This window comes from Chrysochloris asiatica, unplaced genomic scaffold (assembly GCF_000296735.1).
Source record: "Chrysochloris asiatica unplaced genomic scaffold, ChrAsi1.0 scaffold00011, whole genome shotgun sequence".
Classification (NCBI taxonomy): domain Eukaryota; kingdom Metazoa; phylum Chordata; class Mammalia; order Afrosoricida; family Chrysochloridae; genus Chrysochloris; species Chrysochloris asiatica.
The window spans coordinates 14,307,582-14,326,597 of record NW_006408529.1 but is presented as its reverse complement, the minus strand read 5'-3'; the positions used below and the strand labels follow the sequence as shown (position 1 = coordinate 14,326,597).

The 19,016-nt window shown below is 36.3% G+C and overlaps 1 protein-coding gene across 1 annotated transcript in view; it reads right to left on the bottom strand.

Annotated features, from left to right (window-relative positions):
- TRAPPC11 (trafficking protein particle complex 11) overlaps nt 1-19,016 on the bottom strand; it is a 64,724-nt gene that overhangs the window by 25,761 nt on the left and 19,947 nt on the right. Inside the window, exons 10-22 of the mRNA XM_006834426.1 lie at nt 17,528-17,621; nt 16,082-16,161; nt 15,916-15,994; nt 15,769-15,823; nt 15,284-15,429; nt 13,924-13,985; nt 13,591-13,723; nt 9,356-9,486; nt 4,002-4,157; nt 1,714-1,901; nt 1,446-1,594; nt 1,162-1,283; nt 496-615 (exon numbers count right to left, since the gene is read on the bottom strand). Coding sequence (XP_006834489.1) covers nt 496-615; nt 1,162-1,283; nt 1,446-1,594; nt 1,714-1,901; nt 4,002-4,157; nt 9,356-9,486; nt 13,591-13,723; nt 13,924-13,985; nt 15,284-15,429; nt 15,769-15,823; nt 15,916-15,994; nt 16,082-16,161; nt 17,528-17,621 — 1,515 coding nt within the window. The remainder of the gene's footprint in view (nt 1-495; nt 616-1,161; nt 1,284-1,445; nt 1,595-1,713; nt 1,902-4,001; nt 4,158-9,355; nt 9,487-13,590; nt 13,724-13,923; nt 13,986-15,283; nt 15,430-15,768; nt 15,824-15,915; nt 15,995-16,081; nt 16,162-17,527; nt 17,622-19,016) is intronic.

The following is a 19,016-nucleotide window of genomic DNA, read 5'->3' as shown; positions in this document are numbered from 1 at the left end:
ATTCCTATAAACAAAAAGAAACCGGTAAGAAACAGCATTAATAGCATCTGCCTCTGAGTTGTTGAACTGTAACTGTAATATCATTCTTATTTTCATATTGTGTGTACTCACCAAAAAAATTTTTAAAGCATATTTTTAATAAAAAGGCATTTCAGAAAGACTTCTCCCTCCAAAACCTGTCAACTTAGATTTTTACCTAATGTGTGCTTTTATAAAACAGCAGCTAGATTTAGAGTCTAACAGGTTTACATGAGGTCTCAAACCTGTTCATTATATATACAATATGCCATATAAGTCAATTTCACAGTGTAATGTTGGAGCAATGAATGCCAACCTAAAAAAATCTAAACATAAATAACAGCAGATATTTAATGAAAATTTGTAGCAAACTACAAGCACCTAAGCTGCTTAGTTTACAGGTAAACTAAAATAGCACAAATTATGGGAGCGTTCTGTACATATTTCATGAAATAGCTAAAAATATTTTTAAATCACCTTGTGACACTTGCAAACAATGTCTTTTCCTTCAACAGCTGTATTGACCAGGTAAGAAACATAGACAAGAAACATTCTTGACCCCACTGTTCCACAACGAACATACAACATTTTTTCAAGCTGCAACAAAACAGATGTCGTTAATGTACTTAATAGTACAGATATTTCTTCCTGATTAATTTTAGAATAATGCTACTACATTTTAAGAGTGTACTATACCAAATGGTTAAATTCTCCTAATATCTGTTATAGGCTATTTTGTGTAACTAATCAAAGATCCCGCTTGGGAAAAGTACCCTGAGTATATTCCTGCCACAGAGTTAAGTATGGGGTCATTACTACTCCAACCTTCTTTTAAAATCATTCTCAACTTCCCAAGATTTCTTTTGATTTGGAAACAATGTTGACTGATGATTTCACTAAGTTACAAACAGTAGTCACTTATCACGCAACACTTATTCATATTAGGATCACTTGTTTTCAATCATTCCTCTTATGAAAACAACTTAAAACATTTTACACATGTCACATAGTAAAATGTGTGCAAAATATTCATTAATACATTTTTTATTTTAGTCCCAGGATATGAAACTGTTTAAAATTCACTGCATATTTAAACTACAAACTAACTGATATCCTCTCCAAACATAAGTCAACAAAGTTCACCTGTTCCCCGGGATGTAAATCTCCAACAGGAATGTCTGTGAGTAAAGCAGGGTAAGACTCATCACACAATTCTGTTCCATGAAGAGTCACATGAGTTTTCTGAGTTAAATTGGCATCCTGTCCTGAAAGTGTCAACAATTTATATTTTAAAGTAAGAAAACTCAAACATTATCATTGCAATCAATACTTTATGAAGAGTACAATGTCATAACCATATTTTAAACAAACGTCCTATTATTCACACCTTGGCTGTTACAAAGTGACTAAACTTGAAGAATGCTTACCTGGTTTTAAACCAGCAGTGAGCTTCACATCTCTGATCTGGGTCTTTTCATGGGACTGAACAGTCATAACCAAACAATACATTTCATTAGCTAGGGCAGGAGGCTCATGTCGAAGATACACAGAAATGTTTGGCACTCTGGATATGATCCTTTGAAAAGAAACCTTCGCTAAGTAACTGATTTTTTTCCCCCCATAAAGAAAACGAGTTATTTAAACAAAGTACTGAAAAGATGACTTTTAAAAGTTTGCCTGGCAAGACAGACTTACATTGTGCTTGCCTGAATGATTATGCTGTCCCAGTGAACCTCATTGTCAGGTAGCTTGGGTCGTCTTTTGAATGAACGAGATGCCTGTAAGGTTTCTTGGGAGGAAGCAGCATCTCCTCCTCCTCCCTGCCAATTTAAAACCACACATCTTCCTGACTCATTTCCTAAAATCAGATCCACTGAAGTAATCTAAAAAAAAAAGATCTGTCAGATATGCCATCCTGTATTTGTTTGCCAACAGGCCTTCTCAAAAAAATGACATCTTAGCTTGCGAGCTGACTGTTAATCTAAAGAACCACAGTGTAACAGAAGTCAGAATACCTGCTCTCTGAGTCTTTTTCTGGCCTTTTATTAGCTGTGACACTTGCTGATTTGTACTCAGGTTTCAAGTTCTTCATTTTATCTAAGGTATTAAAATCTACAATCGTAGAGTACTGTTTGTGATTTTTAGCACCTGGCATAGCGCCCAACATAATGGATAGTCAAATAGTGGTTGCTTAATGAAATAAGCAGTTGTTTTAATGACCACCTTAATATATTCATAACCTACTTCCAAATTCCACAAACATTTTCCAGAAAATATTTATGGTATTAACAATGAGATGCTTCCTTAATTAAAGTCTGCTTCAATTAGATCTATTAATAAATGGATACAAAACAGGATTATTAATCATGATTTATGTCTAGTTGTTGTTGTTAAGTGCCTTTGAGTCGGTTCCGACCCATAGCGACCCTGTACAGGGTTTCCGAGGGTGTAAATCCTTACGGGAGTAGAAAGCCTCATCTTTCTCCCGCAGAGCGACTGATAGTTTCGAACCGCTGACCTTATGGTTCGCAGCCCGATTCGTAACCACTACGCTACCAGAGCTCTTATGTCTAGTAGATATGGCATTATCAAGTACCATGTAAAGACTAAAATATGTAATTAAGGATTACACAAAAGAAATAACAAAACTATGTATTATAATTAATAATAAAACTAACAGAGTCATATTAACTGTTAGGGCAATACTGGTATCCAAAAAACATACTGTTATCGAATACATTCTGACTCAGTGACCCTGGAGGATAGAGTATAACTGTCCCTAAGGTTAAATTTTAACAGAAGCCTACTGTTGTCACACCTTTCTACTGTGGAGCTGCTGATGAGTTCAAACCTCAGACTTTTTGGTCACCAAATGCTTTAAACCTCTGTACTGCCAAGGCACCCTGTATATTGGTATGGTGGTCGTGTGCTGCTGAGTTGGTTCTGACTCAGTGACCCTGTATATCAATATTGGTACTGTTGCTGTTTTTGATAAGTGCTGTCAAGTCAGTTCCGATTCACTGTGTGGGTTTCTGAAGAGCAGCTGGTAGGTTTGAACCACTGCCCTTGTAGTTCAAACCAACCTTGTGCTCCAGTGCATTTCTTTCTTAGAAATGATCCAAAGTTTAGAGTTGCTAACCATTCCTATTCAAGTCATGGAAAAAAAGTATTTAATGACTTCATAATACTTCATGAGTGTTAATCACTACTCCAGGAGTCCTGGTATGGTGCTATAGGATAAGCACTGGACTATGAACCACAAGGTCAGCAGTTACATGGAAACCCTGTAACTTCAAGTAATTTATATCCATTAACTGATTAAATCCTCACAAAACCTTATGTAGTAGGTACAGATAAATGACACAAAAAGGTTAAGTAACTGCCTACAATCACAAACTAGTAAGCTGGAGGACAGGAATTTAAATCCATGTAGTTCGACTCCAGAGTTTGTTAAAAAAAAAAAAAAAGGATTTTCATCACATATTTCTGTAAGTCATTTTTAATTATCTATATAATCAACTTTTATACACACTTATCTTCTTTCTTTAATGCAATGTAGCAATGTCTAAACATCAAATAAAGAAAAATTTTAGTCTGAATTATATCATAAAAATATTTGATCATTTAAAACTATAACTGATTATGCAGTCATTAAAAAATGAGGTTATTCTTACGTACTAAAACAAAATGATTTATAATATACACTACTTAATGAAAAAAATCTGTTACAAGAATATTATGTATAGTATACTTTCAACTTTTTTAATTGAAAAAAATTTAAACTGTAAGTATGTTTTATATATATATATTAAAAAATGTCTGAAAGGAAACCTATCAAACTGTTATGAATGGTTTCTCTTGATGAAAATTCCAGGTGAACAATTTTTATTTTACACTTAAACTTTATATTATTGAAATTTTTTCTGACAAACATACTACTTTTATAATTTAAAATATTTAAAAAAACAAATTGCATAACTAACCTCAATTTTCTTTCCCACATCTTCAGTTTTAGCAACAAATTTAAATAGAAATTTTCTTGTTTTACCAGGAATTAAGCACATTTTCTCCTGAGGCAAATTTTCTAAAATTTCACTGACTTTCGATGCTTCTTCGATTACACAGAATTGGTTGTATTCCTGAAAAAAATAGTTAGGCAAGGGTCACAGTTTATAAAAATCAAATGTCCGATGTGGTTTCCTAACACTCCAAACCAAATGACTTGGAGCTTACTAAGTATAAATCCACTTAAAATTTCAGCAGAAAATGGAACCATATGGAGGGTTCTTGATTAAAGAAATTCTTTTTAAACCAATTGAAGGTACTTATCAACTTACTGCTGTCATCAGAAAAAGACAATTCACTACTCACGAGGTAATTTCTGAAAACATTTGCTAAGAGAGAGAAACAAAGATGTGCTCTTTGTTCCACTGGCTAACACTGACAGTTACCTCCTTTTCTTGAAGAACTCTCATTCCACTTGGCTTCTGTGACACTAACAGTATAGATTCTGTTTCTCACCATCCTTGGCTACTTACTGCTTTTCCACCAATGGATTTATTTCTTATCCCTGTCCCCTTAATTCAGAAGTTCCACAACCTTCTATTCTTTTCTCTTAGTCACTTCACTGGAAAACATCTCCATTTTTACATATTCAGTACTTCAATGCTATCTCCTACATAAAAAGTTTAATTTTGTCCTTTTCCTTAACTACAATCCACCATTGTCTGAAAGATACTTCCATTATCACCTCAAATTCAACATGGACCAAACTAAATGTATACCTACCTTCCAAGACAGTATACAAATTATACATGAATAAACAAAAACATCCTTCATATATATATATATATTACATATATACATATACACAGTCACCATTCTCACTCAAATAAATAGTAAGAACTTTACAAGTCAATGAATTAACATACAAAATTTCTTTAAAGTTTAAATTTTATAATTCCCCTCTAATTTCCATTCCTTGTTAATAAAACCTAAGGACTCTTTTTTTTCCTTGTGATTTGTAATTTGAGCATCAAATAAGATGTATGTTCATAATAGAAAAATCATAAATCAGGAGCCTTATAGTCTTTTTTTTTTATTGTTTTAATGATGAAAGTAGTATGTTTGCTAAAAAAGTAATGGGATAGTAGGATATGATGGGAAAAGTAAAATAGTTTTTGTCTGAAATGAACCTCTAATTCTACACTTAAAGAGTAATTCCTGATGGAGCTTAAATTCTAGTAAGGAAAACAAGTAATTGGTGAAATAACCAAAGGGGAACCCACAGCTATGATTGTTGTTGTTGTTGATGTTAAGTGCTGTTGAGCTGGTTCTGACCCATAGCAACTCTGTATAGGGTTCCCTAAGAGCAGCTGGTGAGCTTGAATCACCAACCTTGCAATCAAACCAAGTTTGCAGTCCAGCACATTAACCCACAGCACTGTACTAGGACCCCACAGCTATGACAGGTGTTATGAAGAAATTCGGTCCTGACCCTTGCCTTCCAAATGCTTACATTTTAATAGGATTACATTTCTATCCTTTATCAGGTTTATCATTTACTATATTGAAAGTGCCATGGGCTGCCAAAAGAATCAATAGCTCTGTTTTGGAAGAAGTGCAGCCAGAGGGCTCCTTGGAGGCCAAGATGGCCAAACTTCGTCTCTCATACTTTGGATATATTGTCAGGAAAGAGCAGTTGCTGGAGAAGGATATCATGTTTGGTAAGGTGGATGGTCAGAGAAAAAGAGGAAGACCCCCAACAAGATGGATTGGCCAAATGGCAGCATCGATGGACTCAAGTATGGCAACAGTAGGGAGGTTGGCCCAGAATTGGGCAGTGTTTCGTTCTGCTGTATATAAGGTCGCTATGAGTCGGTACTAACTCAATGGCACCTAACAACAACAATAACATTTCAACTCTCAATAAAATGTTGGGTAAAGGCTCAATATACTTCCTGGGTAACCAGATGATGATTATTTATTACATTAACTTATATTTGAAAGAGATAACTATATCACGAAGTTCTGGTGTGGTGCTACAGAGTAAGCACTGGACTGCTAAGCAAAAGGTCAGTGGTTCAATCCCACCAGCTGCTCCTTGGAAACCCTATCAGGATCTTTGTGAGTCAAAACCTACCTACTCAATGGCACACAACAGCAAAATATTATATCAAACTTCAAAAATGTCGAAAAAAGTATGGTATGATTCCAGTCCTGAAGGGGAAAAAAAAAACTGCTTATATATATTTGCATGAGGGCATTGGTGGTTCAAGTGTCTATTTTACAATAGGAGGCAAGGGAAACCAATATTCATAAGACAGTCAAGCATCTTAGTATTCTTTCCCATCTTCAAACTATGCCTAGATCCCTGTATCACAGAACACTGTTGTTCCAAGATTGAGCATGCACCACTATTTACCTCTGTCCCACTTAGGACATACAAAGCTGTCTCAGTGTTTCCCCATCTACCTTGTTCTTCCACCTCCTTCCCCCGCTTCTTATATTGCCCTCCCCAACACCCAAACTAAAACCCTCACCCCAACCCTACCGTTGTGGTTACCTTATATTCCATTAGCTTTTCCATCCATTTAAGACAGTATATTTTATCCTGTAATCTACCTGACCTTATCACCACCTGGATCTCTGTTCCTCTGTGTTTACCTTCTTTCACATTGTAATTGTTTTGATCATAGGCTGACCTTACAGATCCTCTATTCTTATAATTTTATTCTGTTCTCCACTGTTCCATTTGTTGATTGAGTTCAGGGTGATGCTGCCACATACGTCATTCTCTGGTTGGTGTCTGTTCTTGTTGGTTCTCAGTCCATAGAACTCCTTTTAGGATGTTTTTCATCGCAGGGTTGGCTTTGGCAAAACCCCTTAGCTTCTGTTTATCCTGGAATGTTTTGATTACACCATCTTATTTATTGACAGCTTTGCTGGATAAAGGATTCTTGGTTGGTAGTTTTTTTCTTTCAGGGTTTTATATATCTCTCCCCATTGTCTTCTTGCCTGCATGGTTTCTGTTGAGAGATCTGAGCTTAATCTGATTTGCTTGCCTTTGTATGTTACATACACTTCTCTTTTCCCTAGCTGCTTTCAGGATTCTGCCCTTATCTTTGATTTTGGAGAACTTGATTATGATATGTCTTGGTGATTGTCTTTTAGAGTCTATACTTCCTGGGGTTCACTGACCTTCTTGAATGTTTATCTTTTCATTTTTCAGGATGTTAGGGAAATTTTCTTCCAGAAGTTCTTCAACTATCTCCTCTGTGGACTTGTGTGATTCTTCCTGTTCCAGAATGCCGATAATTCTTTAAGTTATTCCTCTTCATATTGTCCAACATGAATCTTAGGCCTTCTTCAGATTTTTTTATCCTTTTTTCTGCTTGCTCTTCTATCTTAGTAGTGTTGAGATATTTATCTTCTAGCTCACTAGTTCTGGCTTCTAACTTTTTAAATCTACTCCTTTGCCCTTTCAGTGTATTGTCCATTTCTGGTATTCTATTATTAATCATTTGGACCTCTTTCTGTAGGTTTTGAATTATTTTCAATGCTGTATGTATCTTATTTGATTGTTCCTGTAGCGCTTTCCTGACTTCTCTCTTATTTTTCTCAATTCCACTGTATAGTGTTTTTATACATTTTATAATCATTTTTCTGAACTCCCTCTCAGGCATTTCCAAAGACTGCCTATCTTCTAGTCTGGAGTGTAGGTCCACTTCCAGCTCATCTGCCTCAGTCACTTTATCTCGTTTCTGGACATGTGCTGATTATGTCCATTCTGGTTTTTTTGGCATATTTCAGGAGTTAGCTGTAGCCTTAATAATTAGATGGGTGTGTATTTTGGTATTTTTTATGCTGTTTGATTGCCTCCAGGAAGATGTGATCAGGAGATGAGCTTCCCTTTTCACTCTTCTTCCTGAGAAATTTCAAGATGCCACTGTTGGTCGTTATGACGTAACTCAGGATTTAATTTTCAGCCTATTTATTTTTTAGTCTGCCTGTCCTGGTCCACAATCCCCGTTCAGACCTTTTACCTAGTGACAAACAGTTCAGGGCCAGCTGTGGCTGTTTTGCACTGCTGTTTGGTTTTAAGTGGAAACTGTGTCTTTACATTTCCATGAGATCTGTGCACATGCATAATAGAACCCTCCGGGGGTGGGGGTTGAGTGTCTACTTGCTCTGGCACCCCCTCTAGTCACCAGAATGGAGGTGCGCAGACAGCAAGAGACTAATGAACAGATACAAAAAGAAAAAAGAATGTCCACACCTTTGTCTCCACAGTTCTATCAGGTGTCCATGGCTGCTCTGATCTCTTCCCCCACTTGGTCTCACCCAAGATGGTGGCTCCAGAAGCAGCTGAACATCTTGGATTAGAAAGTACTCGATTTCTTGCTTCTACAAATTCTCCTAACTGTAAGCTTTCCAACCTTCTAAATATTCCTTTATGTGTAGTTAAGAGTTCTGTCACCATCCCCTGAGCCTGCTTGGTCCAGTATTCTGTGTTGCTGCTGACAGAGCTCCTCACTGCACTTCTACCCGATCTGCCATCTTGTTTGTTCTCTCCTAAATACATTTACTTTGAAATGTTGTTGTTATTCTTAAGTGCTGTTGAGTCGGTTTTGACTCATAGCGAGTCTGTACATGGCTTCCAAGGATCACTACTGGATTTGAACAACTGACTTTGAGGTTAGTAATCCAATGCTTATCCTACAGCATTACATCAGGACTCCTTACTGTTAAATAGACCAGACAGAACAAACTTAGTGAATTTTAGGTCTTGTTGGTTTCAAAGTAGAAAATGAATTTGGTAAGGCTTATTTAAAAGTAGTAGTGGTGGTAGTTGTGTGCCACTGAGTTGGTTCCAACCCATAGCAACCCAGTATAGGGTTTCCGGGGCTGTAAATCTTTATGTGAGCATAAAGTGTCATCTTACTTTTATGGAACAACAAGTAGATTCAAACTACTGACCTTGAGGCTAACAGCCCAGCTCCTAATCCACTACACTACCAGGGATCCTTATCAAAATTCATTTTCAGCTATGAAACCAACAAAACTGATTAAGCTTGTTCTACCTAGTCTAATTACTGTTGTTGTTAAGTGCCTTAGAGTCAGTTCTGACCCATAGTGACCCTGAACAGGGTTTCTGAGGCTGTAAATCTTTATGGGAGAGAAAGTCTCATCTTTTTCCCACGGAGCAGCTGGTAGTTTCAAACTGCTGACCTTGAGGTTCACAGCTCGATTTGTAACCATTACACTACTAGAGCTCCTTAATACAAGTTATAGTGAAATATAATTATGGTAAAAACATATTAAAAGCTAATGTTACCTGATTATTAAAGCTGACACAGAGCTTGGAAAACCGAATGGGATGTGGACAATCAGCCTTCAGATAAATATCAAACTGAACAGGAACATCAACATGAAAACTTGGGGCATAAAACTTGGCTTTGCATTGTACTAGAAATAAAACAGAATGTCTGAGTTACTACCAGATACTTCAGCTGCACATCCATGATTCTCTAAACCATATTTACTCTTCAGAAAGAACATATTTACATTAGTGATTTTTACTGACTTCCATACTTGCATTTTAAAATATATAGCTCACTTACTAAAAACAAACAAAATTCAAATACTACTCCCAAATCATCTTTAATTTTAAAAGCAACAGTGCCCCGCATGAAAAGATGGTCAGAATCATTAGCCATCAGAGATATGTAAATCAAAACTTGAATGAGATATCATTTCACTGCCATTAGAATGGTTACCAGAGTCCTAATATGGTGCTGTAGGATAAGTACTGGCACGAAAGGTCAGTTTGAACCACAAGGCTGTTGGTTCAAATTCACCAGCTGTTCTTCAGAAGCTCTATACAGGGTCGCTATGAGTTTGAACCAACTTTATGGCACTAACAACAACAAGATGGCTACCATAAAAAACAGAACAAAATGCACAAAAAAAATGTTGGCAAAGATGTAGGGTAATTCCTCAAATAACTAAAGACAGAACTATCATGTTGTTCAGTTCTGTTCAGTCCATTCCAAGTTATAGTGCTCCTATTTAGGGTTTCAGAGGAGTGGTTGTTGAGTTTGAATGAAAGATTGGCTTATCTTACAGCACCATACTAGAATTACCAATTGTTGTTGTTGTTAAGTGCCACTAAGTTGGTTCTGACTCATAGTGATCCTGTATAGGGTTTCCGAGGAGAGGCTGGTCAGTTTGAACTGCTACCTTGCGGTTCAGTGCTTATTCTACAGTGTCACATCAGAACTTGACCCAGCAATGCCACTCCTAAGTATACACCAAAATACTGAAAACAAAGCCTTAAAAAGAAACTTGTTTACCAGTGTTCATCGCAGCACTAGTCACAAAAACCAAAAGGTGGCAACAACCTAAATGTCCATCAACAGATGAGTGGATAAACAAAATGTGGTTCATAGAGACACTGAAATGCTACTTAGGAGAAATGAAGTCTTGATACATGTTAAAATATAGATAAGAGATTGAAGGTATTATGCTGAGTGAAAGAAACCAAAAGGACAAATATTGAATGATCTCACTTGTATAAAAAGACAAGAAACTGGCAGTTCAAACCCATCAAACTCCTTGGAAGCTCTTCGAAGGGTAGCTATGGGTTGGAAGCGACTCTACGGCATTTAAAAACAACAAGGGGTGAAAGGTAAGGGAAAAAGGGAGATTAATGGTGATGGAAAAACAACATTAAGGGTGGGGTTTCATAGCTGATTACTGTCAAATTATTGTCAAAAAGTTATACACCTATAAAATACTGAATTGGCAAAGAATTGGCAAAACTTGTGTAACAGGTACAACAATGACAAAAAAAAAAAAGCATTTCTGAGGCTGCTAACGTACTACCAAGCCTCATGGAAATTAGCTTCTTGGTTTGGAGGTTTTAAAGTCACAGTTTCATGGGACATCCCAGCTAATTAGCTTAATTACACATTCAGTGCTTCTGTTCTACCTCTTAGTTCACTGCACAGTGCCTGGGGTCTTAAAAGTTTTCAAGTGGCCATTCAAGGTAAGGCACAACAATTGGTCTATATTTACCTAGAGCAACAGAGGAAGAAGAATCAGGAATACGAGGAAAATATGGAATATGTGATGAATTGCCTTGATCAACAGCTGAGACCTCCTTTGCCATGAGATCTGAAGAACTGATGGTGCCTGGCTACCATTAGACACATTTTGATCAAAGATTCTATAGAATACTAACCAAAAGAAGAAAGTACAGAACAAATTTTAAATTCTCATGGAATTTCTGGTACCATGAAGACTTGGATAAACCCCTGAAACTACTGCCCTGAAATAATGTTTAAACTTAAAACCAAAAATATCTCCTGAAATCTTAAAATCAAACAATAGTCTAGCTTAATAAGAAATATCTGCCTTAAGCATTATGCTCTTTTAAGAAGTATCTACATAGGATTAAAATAACACAACAACTCAAAAGATAAGAACCTTAGGAGGTAGTATATTTATATTAAATGTACATTTAAAAAGACTGTTGATGGGGAGCTATCAAGGCAAGCAATCATGTCCCTTCAGGACAAACCTTCCTCCAAGACTGAAACTCAAAGGGAAGACATGAGTAGGCATGTAAGCTTGATGGCAACCATGTTGGTCTACTGATGAGTGGAAGAGGGGGAAAGGCAGCAATGAAGAAATGAGCTGAGTTCAACCACACTCCATAGACTCCTATTGACCTGAAAATGAGAGAAAGAGGAATGGCTGGTTGGCCCAAACTGTGGTGAGACCTGGGGATTCCTTAGCCCATGGACAAGGACATAGCCACAGAGGGCTAGAGCTCAAAGTGAAGCATCCAGCTGATACGAAGTGAGGGGAGATGCCCAAACTTGCAGCTAGTACCCATTTGACCTAGCCTCGATGGCTTGATAATCAGGACTCAACTACAAGATAAAAAAAAAAAAAAAAATTGAGAAAGGAAATGAGTGTAAATTGCTACAATTTGATGAACTTGACCTATACTTATGGATGTGGTGGTAGTGTGCTATGAAGTCAGTTCTGATTAACGACCCTGTATAAGGCTTCTGAGGCTGTAAATCTTTACAGGAGCAGAAAGCCTCATCTTTCTCCTGCGGAACTGCTGACCATGAGGTTAGCAGCCCGACTCATAACCACTACACTACCAGATGTCCTCAAAATACCAACTAAGAGGGAAGGAGTCTTCACATCAAGTATCAATCCTATCCCCTCTGTATACAGAGACAGTGATGGTCAACTTAGACATTGGCTACCTAAAATGAGGGCGGGGGGGATAAAGGCACGAGGTGACTGGCTTACAAGTTTTCAAGAGGGAGTTTAGTTTAAGGGTGTGCAGGGGAAGGTAGTCCCTATTGAAAAGTTTTCATCTTGTCTAGTCGGGTGTGGTGAAAAGAGATGGGGTAAGATTCTTATGATTCGATAGTGAGTAACTGTTATAACTAATTGCGAGTGTCATAACTGTAAAGGTAGAAGTTTTGGAACAAAAATGGGGGAGTGGTTAATCTTATAGTCCAGAAACAGAGGACCCTAGGACCATCAAGAGAGAAGAACTCCAGCAGAATGCGGGACCCTATCAAGGGAAGCATGACACCAGAGATGGAGGCAGAGATGAGGACCTGGAGAGAGGGAGCAGCTGGAAGACTCTGAACTCATGCAAAGAAGAGAGACTGGATGCTGGCAGCCAGGAGGCAGGCTTGCAAAATGTGTTCTTTGGTTGTTTAAATTATTATATATTCCTGAGTGTTTTTGTGTACATCCTTCCCCCCCAAAAAACAAACAAACAAAAACCCAGAGAATGGAAGCAAATACTTTTGAATGATGATGCACGGAGGAGATTGTAAGCATTGCAATGAAATGATGGCATAAAGCCGATGTTACCCCAGGTAAACTATCACTCAGTTCACGATAAAAACTTACAAAAACAAAATAAAAAAACCATTGAATTGTTATGTGCTTTGCTGTGTATATTATATTCTCAACAACAAAGCATATAAAATTTAGAAAAAAGCATAGTATCCCCATGTATGTGAAAAGAATAAAGAATCATTTTATTATTTTAAACTTATTTTAAAACACCTGCTTAGACATTAAAACATAAAATGTTTTAAATACCTATAGTAGCATAGTGGTTATGAGTCAGATTGCTAACCTCAAGGTCAGAAGTTCAAAATTACCAGCCATTCTGTGGGAGACAGATGGGGCTTTCTGCTCCTGGAAAGATTTACAGCCTTGTAAATCCTATGCTGGGTCGCTATGAGTCGGAACCGACTCCACAGCACACAACCACCATTTTTAAAATGCATTTCAAATAATACCTGAACTATCAAAGAACAAAGCATATTGTAAACCATAAAGCAAATATTTTAAGAGTTTGCTCATCTCTATAAGTCATTGGAAAAGAAGAAGAAGAAAAAAAAGACAGCTTATAAAATGATTGTACTTTGAAAATTCTTTAACTTGTACATTTACTCAATCTATAGAAAAAAAAAAAAAATTCTCTTTAAGAGCAGTTAAGACTTTAGATGCTGAGTAACTCACCAAATGGCACAAAGTCCTGGACTCCTATAGTGAAAACATTGTTGCCAGCTAGAGAAACACGGTCTGCCCAGAGCTTCTGAGCAGTTTTCACAGCTAAAAGATCACAGTCAGGTTCAGGTTCAGGACTTTCATTCTGCACCAACAGAGTTCAATATTTGTTCAATTAGTTTATAAACACTCACATACATATAGATCTGTTCCGCAGGACAAAGATGAGGCTTTCTGTTCCCATAAAGATTTATAACCTCAGAAACCCTGTACAGGGTCGCTATGAGTCACAGGCATCACCATGAATAGATCTAAAAACATTTTATATAAGGAATTTCAACGTACCATTAAAACATTTATGAGGTTCTTTTCTATTCTAGATTTCTGCTCATCTTTCAGAGTTGAAGCTAACATGAAGAAAGAAAAAAAAAAACCTTAGAACTATAAGGCAGGCAAATAAGGTCATGTCCCCCATTATTTTTTAAAATCACAAATAAGATCTTTTATTTGTCATCATTAAAAGTTTGAATTTTAAACACAGTCTTGAACTGGTGGCTCATAGTCATCAGCTTGTTCACCTTTAGCACCTGTCTTATCTCCAGTAGCTTTTCCAGAACTACTACTATGATCACAAAGCTCCATGAGTTTTCCCAATTCAAACTTGGGCTTCCTTCAGCATTTTCACTTTCCTAATAAACATGTCATGGAGAGGGAAAATAGAGCGGCAAGCCTTTTCTATGTCCTTTTCAATACTGTCTGGAATCCGTTTATTGACCACCTCTGTCAAGTCATTTGTCTGTACCTCACCAGTCATGATTTCCATCATTCTCTTCCAGATTTGATGGACCTGTAGGTGCTGAGCGTAAGATGTCTTCCGTATCTAGCTCTTACGTTTTTTAGTAAAAACAACACAGCACTGGCGAAGCAAATAACCATCTGTAGTCTTGACATCAACATGAGTGTCAATCATGATCTGCCATTTTTTGACCACAGAGCACATTTGTCATGGGTAAGATCCATGCCATGGAAGTTGGTCAAGTAGTTTTTACCCTGAACATCCTCAGTAATTAGCCTGAATCTTCTAAACGCAACTTCATCATTCTGCAGATAAGACTCACTTCAAAAACACAACCCCTGAGCCCATCGTGCAATTTTGGTTCCTTGTGACTAGTGTTTTCCCGATATTTCTTATACTGAACATAGCTGGTGCCTTCACACCATACCAATCTTTCTTAGAAAACAGATCAACCATTTTCTTCTTGTCTCCTTTTATGCCACCTTTTTATAAGGTACTTGTTCTTGCCGACCACCATGGTGCTGCTCAGAGAGCCAAAACGGCCCCCATTTGATGTTTTTAAAATATTAAAGAATAACATCTTCTCTAAGACAGCTAAGCACAATTCTTGGAAATTTACAGATTGAAAAAAATTAGCCCCAACATTTTCTATAACTGCATTTGAATGATATGTGAAAAATCATTTTATGCCACATTTAAAAAGAGAAAAATATTTTTGATCATTATAAAAACGCTTAACCAGTAAGTTCCATGAAGATATGGATAGCTTTACAAAGCACAGTGACATACACATAGTGAGTGCTTTTAAATATTTCCAAGACTAAGTTATTCTTCACATTTTAAAAAGCTTACAAATACACTAAATTATTTTAAAGGCTAAGAATTTCACAGAAAAAAGTATTGGGTTACCTCTTCCAAGGAGCTCTAGGGAATATGTAATGTAATCCTTCAATTGGGCCATGAGGTAGGAACACTTCAGAGCTGTAGTTAATATAGATGTGAGCAGGGTCCACCATCCCTCACTCCGATAATCACACATTACATAATCCAGCAACCTAAAAGAACCCAAAGACATAGGACACACTGAAACAGCTCACAGGAAAGGGCTTAAAGAGTTCTGGGAGAAAACAAAACAAAGTACTTTCCTCATTTTTTACTACCAATATAATCTTATTGAGATAGTTTAACTGGTGTTTTTACATTTATCTAAATGTGAGGTTTCCTAAGATCTTAAAAAAACTTGCACCAGCAAATAGTACTTGAAAAAAAAAAAAATTATAGAAATGAAGATTAGTAAAAACAAAGGGAAATGATAAATCCTTCAATATGAATTTTTATTTTAATTTTACTGAAAGGTAATCAGAAAGATAATAAAAATAGTGACTAGAACTCACTTCAAAGCTTTGGTATAATCCTTTGCATAATAATATTCTTCTCCCATTTGAACCACTATAAATGAAAAAAAAACACAAAAGATTTCATATACATAATTTGAAATTATTCAAAACTGTAGGAAACTCTGTCATGTTATGAATACATACTCAGATGACTTTTCATTCTTGGACACTTATACTTCTTAAACTGTGCAACAGCATTACTCAGAAGTGTTATTATTATTTCCTGTTTGAAAAGATAAAAGTGATAAACATTCTAATATTTCTTAAATACTATTTTAAAAAGCAATTTTATGCTAAGAAAAAAACTCACAGAATGAACAACACTTCTCTCCTTTAGCTGAAGAGCAAGAACTCCCACCTTCTCCTTTTCATGGTCAGAAAGATCAAAACCTGTATAAGACAAGATACAACCCATTTAGATATGTCACTGAATATAAATGCTTCACATCAACATTATATGTGTACACTCCTTGACACCTTTACTTTAATGCATTTAAGATTCTTAAACATTCTAGAATCTTTAAGATTCTAAGAGGCAGCTTTATTAACATGGGAACTCCTCTGAGATTCCTATTCTGAAGAACACATTACTGAACTGGTATTTTTTTTTTTTTTAAACCTAGTGGAATCAACCACCTGAAGAAGAATGTCAGTATTATTCTCTTTATAGAAAACGCTCCCTAGAGTAAATAATTTATTAACATTAAAAGTCCCATTGTCATAGAAGCTGGTCAAAATGTTGCTGTTGTTAGATGTCACTGAGTTGATTTCAACTCAAGGCAACCTGTGTGACAAAGGAGAACTGCCCCATAGGCTGTTCTTGGCTGTAATCTTGATGGAGAAACCCTGATAGCACAGTGGTTAACCACTCAGTTGCTAACTGGAAGGCTGGTGGTCTAAATCGACCAGTCACTCTGGAGGAGAACCATGTAGCAGTGGACTTCAGTAAAGTTTACAGGGAGCTACCCTGTCCTATACAGTACCTAAGAGCTGAAATCAACTCAGAGGTAACAGATTTTGTTTTTAATTTTTACAGAAGCAGATTCCCCAGGTCTTTCTCTCATAAAGTTGCTAAGTGGAATTGAACCTCCAACTTTTCACTTAGTAATGAACTAACCATTTGTGCCACCAGGGCCTCTGCAAATTAAAGTAAGTATGTACAAAGCACAAAAAAAGATGCAGAGAAACTATTTTGAGGTAATAAACACTAAAGATGTTTTAAGATGTTAAAGATAGTAAAAATCATTAAAGATAACTGAAATGAAAATATTCAAATAAACCACCAACCAAAGACTCCCTGCTATCGAGTCGCTTCTGATTCATAGCAATCTTATGTTTCTGAGGCCGTAACCCTTTACAGGAGCAGAAAGCCTCATCTTCCTCCTGTGGAGTAGCTGGTGGATTCAAACTGCTGACCTTGTGGCTAGCAGCCCAACATGCAAATCACTATGCCACCAGCGCTCCTTAAATAAACCACAATGATTTACTAATTTTGATAAGAGTATTCAAATATTTTAATAACATCCACATATGTACTCATAATGTTATTCTCAGATGTGGTGATACAAAGCACTCTGAAAACTAAAGAAACTGCAAATCTTAGAAAAACATTTTTTAAGGATGCATTTTTACTTCAACATATTTCTTATGCTAATTTAAACAAAATTATGCAACCAAAATTAGGAAAAATTATGGTAGCTATCTCAGATTTTGCCCTTTTAGGTTAAGAAGAAGAGAGTAGGGAAAAAGCATTTACTTAGTACTCCTTGCCGCCATGGTCTTTGTCCATAAAAGTCGAGAACACCTGTTTGCGTTTCTAAGGGATCAGGATTGGGATATACTACAGAAGCCTGAAAATTAAAACACAGTCCTAAATAAGAGTTTATGACAAATTCAAATCTCCAACAATGTTTAATTAAATAAAAAAGTTTTCATAAATACAAACACTAAACACACATACAAATATCAAAACTGCAAATATTTAACACAAACTAAATTTTAACAAAAATTAAACTGAAAATATTTTGAATGGTAGTCTCATTACAGAAATTAAGTGAATCAATCTGACTCTGATCAATAATTTTATAGTAACTAATTTTTTTTAACATTTTCTCACTTACATTTGCTATAATAAACCAGCACAAATATGACAGGGCTTCAGAAAACTCATGGAAAATTTCTATTATCTTTTCATTTCATTTTCCACAAACTTTTGGAAACTCCCTTATATATTATAAATTATGCTTAATCTTTATTCCATATTTATAAAGTGCTCTTTGCAAAACTGAAAAGTGTTGTAAGGAGTCTTAAATGCATTATTTTCCTTTTATATTTTATATATATATATATATGTGTGTGTATATATATAATATACACACATATATGTATATACATATACATAAAACATACATACACATACACCATCATGGTGTAGCACTGTCGAATAAGTACTGGATTGTTAACCACAAGGTCAGCGGTCAAATCCACCAGTCACTCCTTGAAAACCATACACAGGGTTGCTATGAGTTGGAACCAACTCAACGGCACTTCATAACAACATACACACGCATACACATACATATATTCAGGGGAGGAGGGGCTTTAACAAATAGAAATTATTTTCTCATGGTTTAAATGGCTAGAAGTCCAGAATCAGGATGCCGGGTATAGGGGAAGCTCTCTACTTCAGGTTCTTGTTTCTTCAGCTTCTATTTCTTGATTCCCTGAAGATTCAGTGTGTCTTGGTATATATTTTACCCCATTTCTACCAGTCACTGGAGAAGGATATCATGTCTGGTAAGGTAGAGGGTCAGAGAAAAAGAGGAAGACCCCCAACGAGATAGATTGGCCAAGTAGCAGCATCGATGGGCTCAAGCTTGGCAAAATAGTGAGGTGGCCCAGGATCGGGCAGTGTTTTGTTCTGCTGTGCATAAGGTTGCTATGGGTCAGTACTGACTTTGATGGCACCTAACAACAACAACAACTACTACTCTTTCTCTTGCTGCATTTTGTTTCTCTTTTTTTTAGAAACATTTTATTGTGGTTTAGATGGAAATATACAGAGTAAGTTCATTTCCCATTCAGTAATTTATAAAAAATAAAAATTTATATATCCACAAGAACTTGGTAAAAATTAACACGACCAATCAATCCTATTATTTCAAGATATTCTAGATTACTAAATGCAGAAAGAAGCTCTGGTAGCGTAGTGGTTACGAATCAGGCTGTGAACCTGAAGGTCAGCA